General features: G+C 35.3%; 2 protein-coding genes and 1 pseudogene across 2 annotated transcripts; 2 read left to right on the top strand and 1 right to left on the bottom strand.

Annotated features, from left to right (window-relative positions):
- Window positions 1–838: 838 nt before the first annotated feature.
- Window positions 839–2,287, bottom strand: LOC145947069 (uncharacterized). Its single transcript, XM_083056842.1, has 4 exons — window positions 1,708–2,287; window positions 1,359–1,560; window positions 1,058–1,266; window positions 839–975 (listed from the first exon to the last, which is right to left on the bottom strand). Exons 1-3 carry the CDS (start codon window positions 1,792–1,794, stop codon window positions 1,058–1,060), a joined length of 498 nt encoding a protein of 165 aa, XP_082912968.1. The 5' UTR covers window positions 1,795–2,287; the 3' UTR covers window positions 839–975.
- Window positions 2,288–2,745: 458 nt separating this feature from the next.
- On the top strand, window positions 2,746–4,810 carry LOC145947063 (uncharacterized; annotated as a pseudogene).
- Window positions 4,811–8,534: 3,724 nt separating this feature from the next.
- On the top strand, window positions 8,535–9,499 carry LOC145947062 (uncharacterized). Its single transcript, XM_083056836.1, has 5 exons — window positions 8,535–8,596; window positions 8,683–8,762; window positions 8,847–9,010; window positions 9,092–9,284; window positions 9,351–9,499. The coding sequence occupies exons 1-5, from the start codon at window positions 8,580–8,582 to the stop codon at window positions 9,497–9,499; spliced, it is 603 nt and encodes a 200-aa protein (XP_082912962.1). The 5' UTR covers window positions 8,535–8,579.
- The last annotated feature ends 594 nt before the right edge of the window (window positions 9,500–10,093 follow it).

Genomic DNA, 10,093 nt, shown 5'->3' with positions numbered 1-10,093 from the left:
AAATTATATCTTTATTATAACCTTATAAATACTTAAGTCCAAGGCAAATGCAATTCCGCGTAATTAACTAAAATTAGGAGATACAGTAAACTAGTTATACTACATTTCGTTAAACGTACAGTCTAAAACGTAATATGAAAATTATACGCAGCATTTAATCATTATTAGTGTTCAAATTTATAGAGATAATACATATATATATATATATTAAATGATAATATATCGTTAAAATTATATAAAATATACATTCTATATTACTACTTTTAACTCTAAGTATTTTAATACTTAATGAAGACATTGAACGAAAACATTTTGGAAAATATACTATACTTTAAGTAACTTTAAAATGTCCTATCTATTTAATCCTAATACGATAAAGTGTCCTATCTATTTAATCTTATATATATAAAATGATAAAATGTCTCTTTATAGCTTCCTTCGATCTTACTACTATAATTATTCTGGCGAAACAATTACATTACGACAAATAACTAGTCTTAAGCAAATATGGCTGACAAATATCTGATTTATTTAATCTTGATCGTAGATAATAAAGTGCTCGTCCTATTTAATAAATAAAAAAAATAATAAAAAAAAAATAAAAAAAAAAAAAAACAAAATATATATATACGATAATTAATACGATAATAATATAACAAAGTGCATTCTTAGCTTCTTACGAATCATATATATATGGATTTAAATCATAAGAATATATATATTTTAATTAATGAATCTTAATCATAAACAATAAAATGCTTCTACGGTGTTTCCTCTAATCTTACGAGTATATAAAGTACTTATGAAGGCAGTATGAAATAAAATAACGCAGTTTCTCGATAAGCATAATTTTAATAATTACGTAAAATACATGCGATAATAATTATTATAAAGGAACTATTAAAAATATATACGTTTGCAATCGCGCGCGCGCTCTTCAGAATAACCTGAATCGATGACGCTATCAAGGCAGTTCTGAAACAATGCACAAAAATAATGTAATGTCAAGCAATGAGATAAACCCAAGGCAAAACAAAGTAAAAGAAAGCTTACTTACCTAATTCTTATAGAATCCCGCTTGGCGTAAAACTTCTTCACGGTACTCCGCGTTTTCAAAATCATCGTACCCCGCGTCCTCACACCTCCTCACCGGCGCCGCGAAATCGATCATTCTCTGCACCCTTCTTTCAGCACGTAGTCTACTCATCTTCACTACGTTCTTCCACAAGCATACCCTCCACGGTGGTCCACAATCCCAGTCGTCCTCTAACAAACAAATAAAGGTTACATACATCGAATTATCAATTATATATTAACAAACCGCGTCATAAAAAAAAAATTTTTTTAAAAGAACTTACTGAGCATCTCATCGGTGATCAGAAATCTCTCTCTGAACAATCTCTCCTCCTCGCTCCATTCCTCAAATAATTTATTCAGGGAGAAAATATCATCCCCTTCCTCCTCCAGGAAAGCCTCCCAGCGCCGTCTCTCTTCGGCTCTCACTCGCCGATCTTCGCGATCCTTCTTCGTGTATTGATACACAGAAAGAATAACGTCGGGCTGAGAAAGAAAACCCTTAATTATTATATTTCCCTATCTCGATCGCCCCGTTCCAAATTATTAAGCAAATATCAAATATCATTAATATCAGAGGTAATAGCATTAATAATAAAACAGACTCATACACATTCATGAATAACTACTTACGTTCTCCTTATCAAACTCCATCACCAGAATTATCGGTAATCGCCTGATCACCACCCTCGTTTTCGAATACGGGACTTCAATTTCCATTATAAATTTTTCTTTTCTCACAACACTCTTACCACTGCAAAAACTAAAGTGCGACTGTGCGATTCTTCTTCGTTGACCTGCACGTGGAAAACCATTTTCTTTTTCCTCCCATTCCCCCTCTACTCACATACACTTCTACCTATGATATGTTTACGACTTGACACGCCCTTTCTAACTTACCAAAGACGTTAAAACACAACCTTTCCCAGCGAAAAACTACACATATGGATGCAATATCAGACCCTCGCAGCTTGGCGGCCTGATTCAGAGAACTAACAAAATACGAAAGCGTCCTCGAAAAAAATAATAACAAAAAGAGAGAAGAGAATTTTTTTTTATCATTAAGCATCTATGTAAGTTAATATAGTATATATTCCTCGCTACGATAAGCTTCACCCTAAATAATTAACATCTACGCATTGGTTCTAACTGATCTAATTAAAGTAATTTTAATGAAATATATATATCTTAAGTATAGAACGTACATATATACCCAAGTACAATTCTTATATCTTACTCAGTTGCAAAATAAAGTTATAAGACATATAGCATATATATATAAAAAAAAAAAAGGAAAAAAATAATTTACATATTCATAATTTTAGAATAAAACGTGCATATAATCTATTATAATTCCATACTTTACTCGGTGACAAAAGGATACCTCATATACTATATATATATATAGATATATATATAAAGAAAAAAAAAACCCAAAAAGCACACAAAAAAAAAATAATAATAATAAAACAATATATATATATTTACGTATAATTAGAATAAGAATATATATATATTCAATAATAATCACATATATATATATCCTACTTGATTACAAAGCTATAGGAATACAAACATACACATATAACCATAATTTTAAAGCAATATCACATACACGAACAATTAGATTAAGAATATCTATATATATATACTTCACTATGCATTATTACAGACATGTTGTCGTACTTCGCGATTCTCGTTCTCGTTAATCCGATTCACGCTCTTATTGGATTCGATTGTGGCGGACAACACCTGAATATTACTTCGGTATCGTTGCTCGATGTTGGAGAATGCAATCTTGATATACGGAAACCCAATTCGACTGACGTCTACATGCAACTCTTACAACTCTCGGACTACAATCATGCAGAAGTCATCCAGTGCAAGGTGGAAATATCACGGACAATTTACCACTGCGGAATGCACTCGCATGTCTCCATAGTCCATAACGGAAAGGCAGATTATATCCACGAAACCGGATATACAGTGTGCCGAAGGGCATTCCAAGATGGAACATTCTCTCTCGGAGATAGCAATATCATTCACGGACTAAGAGCTAATCAGACTACTTATCACAGTCTCACCTTAGCCGGACGCACTAATAACGACGGAACCTGCAAAGGCACTCAGTACTCCGACCCTTACGGAACCTGGGACAACGTCGTTGTTCAAGCCGTCGTCAAGATCTCCTTGAGGACATCGCACGTTCCCGTACAATTAAACTCCGGAAAAATAATATTAAAATCCGGAACCATTTGTCTCTTGAGCGAAGGATTTTGCATCGATTCCGAAAACGGATACTCGTATTGGAAATCCTTGCCAACATCTGCTTGCAATTTCCATCAATATGACGTTCTTTATGAGGGTTTAGCAACTAAAATTACAGATAATTCAACTAACCCTCTTTCTCCAATTATTTATAGTCTGACTACGCAGGACGTCACGTTCGCACTTACGAAGACAAAAGAACAACCCTTGTGCGGATACACTTTATTTCGCACAGAGCACCCTAAGCTCTTTATCCTAGAGACAAAGCAAGGCGATACCTTCGCCAGCCGAGGTATCATCCCCGTGGACAACCTGGATATATTCACATATATGAATTCTAAATTCGTGTATGTGGAAAAACACATCCGACAACAAATGACTTCATTATATTATAATGTTATGCAACAAAAATGCGAATTAGAAAGACAGGTAATCACCAACGCCCTGTCTTTCGCTACTCTTCAACCAGATGAATTCGCATATCGCCTTATGAAAGGACCCGGCTATATGGCAGTTACAACCGGGGAAACCACGCACATCGTCAAATGCATACCTGTAGATGTTGTAGTAAGGAAAACAAAGGAATGTTACACGGAATTACCTGTAACCACCCGCAACACTTCCTTGTTTCTCACCCCGAAATCCCGGATAATTTCTAAATATGGAAATCAAAGGGAATGCAGTTTTGAATTACCAACTATGTACCGTATCGAGGATACATGGGTTCAATTTACACCTGAACCTCAAATCAGACAGTTACCTCCGCAACAATTAAAACCAATGACGACATTAACCTGGGATTATTTGACGCCAGGAGCCCTCGCTTGTCAGCGGAATATACTCCGAAGAAGATATAGAAAAACTGAGGGATCACATTATGTTCCCCGCAGAGAAACCCGCTCTTCTAAATACAATTGCAAGAGGAATTACGGGATACTCCATTAACTCCGACGCTGTCTCCATGTATAATTTATTGGACGAAGCCTCTCTCAATAAAATTGCCGAGAGTGCCGCCTCACGAGTATGGACCGGATTTATTTCATTCGGATCCGCAACCGCTGGAATCCTTGGCATTCTAATAATTATTCGCATCATAAAAGTCTTCGTCGATACAGCTATTCACGGTTATGCCTTACATTCCGCCTATGGATGGAGCATGCATTTGGCTGGAGCCATTTGGAGCTCTCTCACTCATCTACTACTTCATCTCGCACGAGGACCTGTCGATAGGACCGATAATAAAAAACCAGCCAAGGGACCACCGTCACCTTCTGCTCCTGAAGGCCTCTCCAGGGAACCTACCGTAATCATTAATGGGTTTTCAAGACCAAATGATAATGCCTCATCCAACATCGAATCAGCAACTACTAATAATGTTTCTGATATTAATTCATATCAGAATTTAAGAGATCGTTTAAAAGATCTCGAACAAATTCCTTCGAATACATCGCAATTTGTTCTTAAATAAGGGGGGAGGTGTAACGTCCCGTCATTTTCGCGAAACCATATTTTTGCGCGCTACTGTTTTTCCTGCGCCAATACTTAAAATTTAAGGATAATTAATGATTTTCCTCTTTACATATAATTGTTTAGACTAAAATCAAGCATTTATATTATTAATTACTAACCATACCAAATCTAGGGTCTCCAGTTATCTAGTTCTAACTAGCCGCTACCAGGAACTAGCGATCCGACCAATCAAACATCATCCGAGACCCCTGAGCGTATACTTCAACTAACCAGTTGTTATTATATGAAACTAACCCTTAGCAATAAGAATATATTTTAATCATGACTAACCCACCTATATATGAATATTCAATATTAATTAAACAATATAATAATATTATTTATGGAATCAGAAACATAATAACTTGTCGAACTTTACTTAACGATTTAAGACTTATAGTAATGAGTTTTAGAAGTATTTTAATCATTGACAGAATTATTATGAGGAAGGTTCCATAAATCCTTATCTTGCGATGCATTGTAACGACAAGCCTGCGACAAGCATTCGATGAATTACTAAAAGTGTTCAAACACTTAATATTTTAAGATTTCATCCGCAATTATATTTACGAAGCCTTATTTCAGTCATTAAATGATTTCGATAACGAACCCAAGATTATTAAGATTTATTGAGTAAATTATTAAATGAAGAGACTTATAAATAAGGCCCAAGTGGATATAATTAAAGAGAATATTTTATTATAGAATTAAGTCAAACGAGAACAAGAAAGTCTCGATATTACGTTATGGAATCATAATTCTATAATTTAGAAATAACTTAATCTTACCCTATTGCATTAAACTCAAGTTTTATTATAAATTATCAATCATTAAGAATTCCAATTAATAACATAAAATAAATTATATAAGAAATGATTCCATAAACGTACAAATGAATATTTGGCGAACTACAAGAAACTTTAACATGTATCTATGCGCAGACCCCTCTAAAATCAGCTCACAATCAGCAAGTAATTAAGTGCCGATCGTAGGTGACAAGCCGCTTCCGTCCGTTATCTCCCTCGCGTTATCGGATGCTAGCGTTCAAACCACAAAAGAATAATAAATTAGACACTTCTTGGAATCGTCGCTCCTCATCTCAAGCTCACCGCCTAACTTCGATATCCGGTCCAGATTATCTAAAACTCGTAAATTGATAGTTGACACCTAGAGCGTTCGCTCCTGCGGGTCACCGTATCGTGACCTCTTAGTACAATTTATTGTGACATATTCCAAGAAAACGTCTTTCTTAGAAATCCCCACCAAAAGGGAATTGCACACGACACTCAGATTTTTCTCTATTTGATGGGTATATAAACCCTTAATTCTTAACTTCATTGCGGCATACCATCATTATCATCTCACCGTAACTCTACGGCATCTCATTATCGAGATCCCACCGTAGCTCTACAGTACATCATTTCTGTAGCCTTACGATACTCTGTATAAAGTCACGCGTTTGCCGTCAACTGCGTCGACATACTCAAATTGTTAGTCGCGCATAGAATTATAAAGTAAAAGTTAAATAAAGAACTCTTGTGCTTCAAAACTCGAATACGTTGATTTTGCCAAACATCCCGCGACCGAGGTCCTAGAGAAGGGAAAAAGGCGAACGAGCGTATTACGATCCACTGCCTGAAGTTCACAGTCTATCACAAGGTAAGTACTTATAATTACCCAGACTATTTAACACGCCAATTTTAATTCTAAGTTACTCTAGACTGACAATTCTCTTTCAATCACTACCTTCTCCTAAAACAAATAAACGAAATCCACTGTTAAGCATTGCATGCAGCTAACAGTTTCCCGTTGTCAATCAGTATTTATCAAATCAGAATCCAACTACCTTTTCATAATTATTCAAGGTATCAATATCAGAATTTAGCAACATTAACGTAGAAACAATACTCCTGGTATCACTCGGACGTCGTCCAAACCCGCATTTTACCTCTAGCCGTTGGACGTACCTTTCGTAGGTCCAGACGACTCTTTACCATTTCCCCTACTTCCCGTCGTTGTCGAGGCATTCATCATACTTGCCCGACGACAAACCTCCCATCAACACCCTGCGTATCTCCATCGTCGACGAGGCATTCATCATACTTGCCCGAAGACAACTCCTCATTACCTTCTCTCACCTAATAAAAATCGATAACAGGAGAAAGATATCGCATAAGGATTCTTAAACAGAATTCCGGAACTAATTTCACTCTGGACGTGGTCCAATCCTCATTTTACCTATAGTTGCAACGCATACTTTTACCGTAAGCACACAAGCAACTCTCTGCCTTTTCCCCTACTTCCCGTCGTTGTCGAGGCATTCATCATACTTGCCCGACGACAAACCTCCCATCAACACCCTGCGTATCTCCATCGTCGACGAGGCATTCATCATACTTGCCCGAAGACATTCTCCGTACCCCCAGACCTTCCTTTTGAATTCATATTTAAACCCAAATGAATAGACGTATCGGATATTGATATCTCACTCCCTCTAGTTCCCCTTCATGTTATCTCACGATAATCCTTATCTAACTCATTATTAACCCTTCATTCTGACCATATGACTCCTTGTAGATGAGCAACCCGAGAAACAGAAAAGCACGTCGGATAAAAAGGAATCATCGAGCCGGCTTGAAAACTCGCGAAACACGCGCTGCATCGACCTTACGCTGGTTTAAGCGTAAGGCATATAGAAATAAGCCGCGTGTCATATCGTGTGAAGTAGTATCATTTTCTCCCGATACATTGCGTCGCTTAAAGACCTCATCTTCCCAAACTAATACTCCACGAAGCTTAACAAACGAGCACGAAATAACGCCTGTAATAAACTTACCGTCAGGCTTAGATTCATACTCTCCAGAATTAATATTATTCTCTGAATGGTGTCAGAACATACGCTATTTAAAAGGAAATCACACTGCAGATAACCATCAAGAAGAATCTCAATCTAACGATTTAATCTCTCAACTAAAAACTCAACTCCCCGAGAATTCTTTAGAAATAGATGAGTACGACAACTATCTAAATTATTGATGTACGTACACTTAATCATATGTGCATTAAATATATTATTCTCATCATTACCTCTACCAATTAATTCAAATGCTACCCAGATCTACTGAATTAGACGTCCAAGGATTAACAAACGATGATGCAAATTCAATTATAAATATAATTATCGGGCTACTAACTGACGTTTTAGAAGGAACTATTGATATCGATCAACTCATAGTCTGCTTAGATAATCTTCATATCCCTGGTGCTCAAATAAGCGTCGAATTCACAGACGATTAAATAAATATCAAATTCATTTTATTAATTAGCCCCTGAATTATTATTATCCAGATGAATAAACAACTTCAAGGCTTAATTTGCAATACAATTTACCAATTAATACTCAATTTGATCTATGAATATTTGAATGGTAAAATAACTTTCGATCAAGTCATAACTATTTTAAACGACATCGAAGATATCGCTAATAGACTCGATACTCCCAACTAGTAAATAATACCCCACTCCTGTGACCTACAACATTCCCTAGATCCGTAACTTCGGTCCTAGCTCTCGGCGTCCCAGAGGTATAGCCGGTGTAAGCAGGTTGCCTCACAAAAATAGAGAGCGCCCGTTTTCTCACTAGCCTAGGCATAGAGAGAGAAGGGAGATCACCCAGACGTGACACTCGTCAGTGATTATTCGCACAAAAAATTTGCAAATAAAAATGAATGAGAATCAAATCAGGGTAAGTTAAAAAGTAGCTTTATAGTCTGATTATACTTTATGTTCTTATTATTACAAAATAAAATAATACAAAACAATTGATTTTAGGAAATTACATGTTAGCTGGCTAAAAAATAAGCCAGAACGGATGCAAAAGTTTATCGTAATAGAGGGAGAGCCATTAATTCGTAATAATCTCTTTGCAATATTAACGTTATATAATTTTAGATTATCCATAGACATACTTTTAATTATTAATTATTTTATTTTAGCTTTTGTAAAGCAATGCTTATGTCAGAATACAGAAGAAGTATGCATCATTGAAAATGAAAATCATAAAAAAATTTCTGTCATCTACCACATTGATAAACAAATATATCTGTGTCTAATTTTACAACAGTTTGATACAAAATATGCAGGGATACTTGTAAACCAGGCAAGTAATTTTGTTCGCTATAATGTATATATTTTAATATATATTTTAATACTAAAGAATATGTATGTACATTTTTTACAGATATCTGACTTATTATTAAACACAGAGAGCACAATTTCAATAGTGTGCCGTCATGTATCACAGTTTCAGAGTACAAATATTCCAGAAACACCATCATTTTTAAGAATATTGACTACCAAAAATGCAAATGTTTCCAAGTATAAAATTGAACGATTAGAACAACCAAATATTGTATTTGGAGTTGGCGCAGGAGGTTGGTATTTATGTTAATACTTAAAATATTTCATGAGAATTAATGAAACTTATCTATTTGTTTCAGTTTTGTCTTATGCTGAACTTACAGGCATATCAGCCAAATTATACATGTTATATATTGACAATTTTGTACTGGATTCCGTGTATCGTGGTGCAGAGAGAGTGCATTATTCAGATAGTATTTTCCAGATTGCAAACAGTTTTAATAAGTGATTTTTTCTAATTTTCCACTGTTGAACTGTTTGCTTCTTCTTCTTCCATCTCTGCCACCGTTTCCAAATAATAAGTAATAATAAATCAGAATTTATGTATTCTGATCCCACAATCACCTATTAATATAAAAGATTCGTATTAGAATTTTAACTTTATATATTATTAATTATAACGTAATCAATATAAATATAAATTAGTTTTACCTTTTGTAATGACGAGTCTACCATGGTATCACCGATAATCTTTTTACATAGCCTCAAAAACACACGAGGTACTAAGTGCAGATATACTACAAATATTACGCTTCACACATGTCCGGGCTTCACATGACGCGTACCTTTTCAGATGCGTAAGTTACGAAAACCAATCACAAATTTGTTTTGCATTTCTGTTAGAATGTCTAACAGAAACTCTAATCTGTGATTGGTTAAATTAGTTACGCTTTTTTCACATTTACGTAAAATACGCCCTATGTGAATCTCGAGCCCAAAATGGCGTAACTTCTGTTAAAATTACTAGAATACGCAGGTTACGCTTACGCAAGTTACGCTGCATGTGCCGGCACCCTCACAACCAAAGAGTCATTAATATCTA

The sequence above is a fragment of the Prenolepis imparis genome, unplaced genomic scaffold (genome assembly GCF_030444845.1).
Source record: "Prenolepis imparis isolate NDT839.2.m4 unplaced genomic scaffold, iyPreImpa1.0 SCAF_40, whole genome shotgun sequence".
Classification (NCBI taxonomy): Eukaryota; Metazoa; Arthropoda; class Insecta; order Hymenoptera; family Formicidae; genus Prenolepis; species Prenolepis imparis.
The sequence above is the reverse complement of the archived record's forward strand: the minus strand, read 5'-3'. Positions and strand labels throughout refer to the sequence as shown.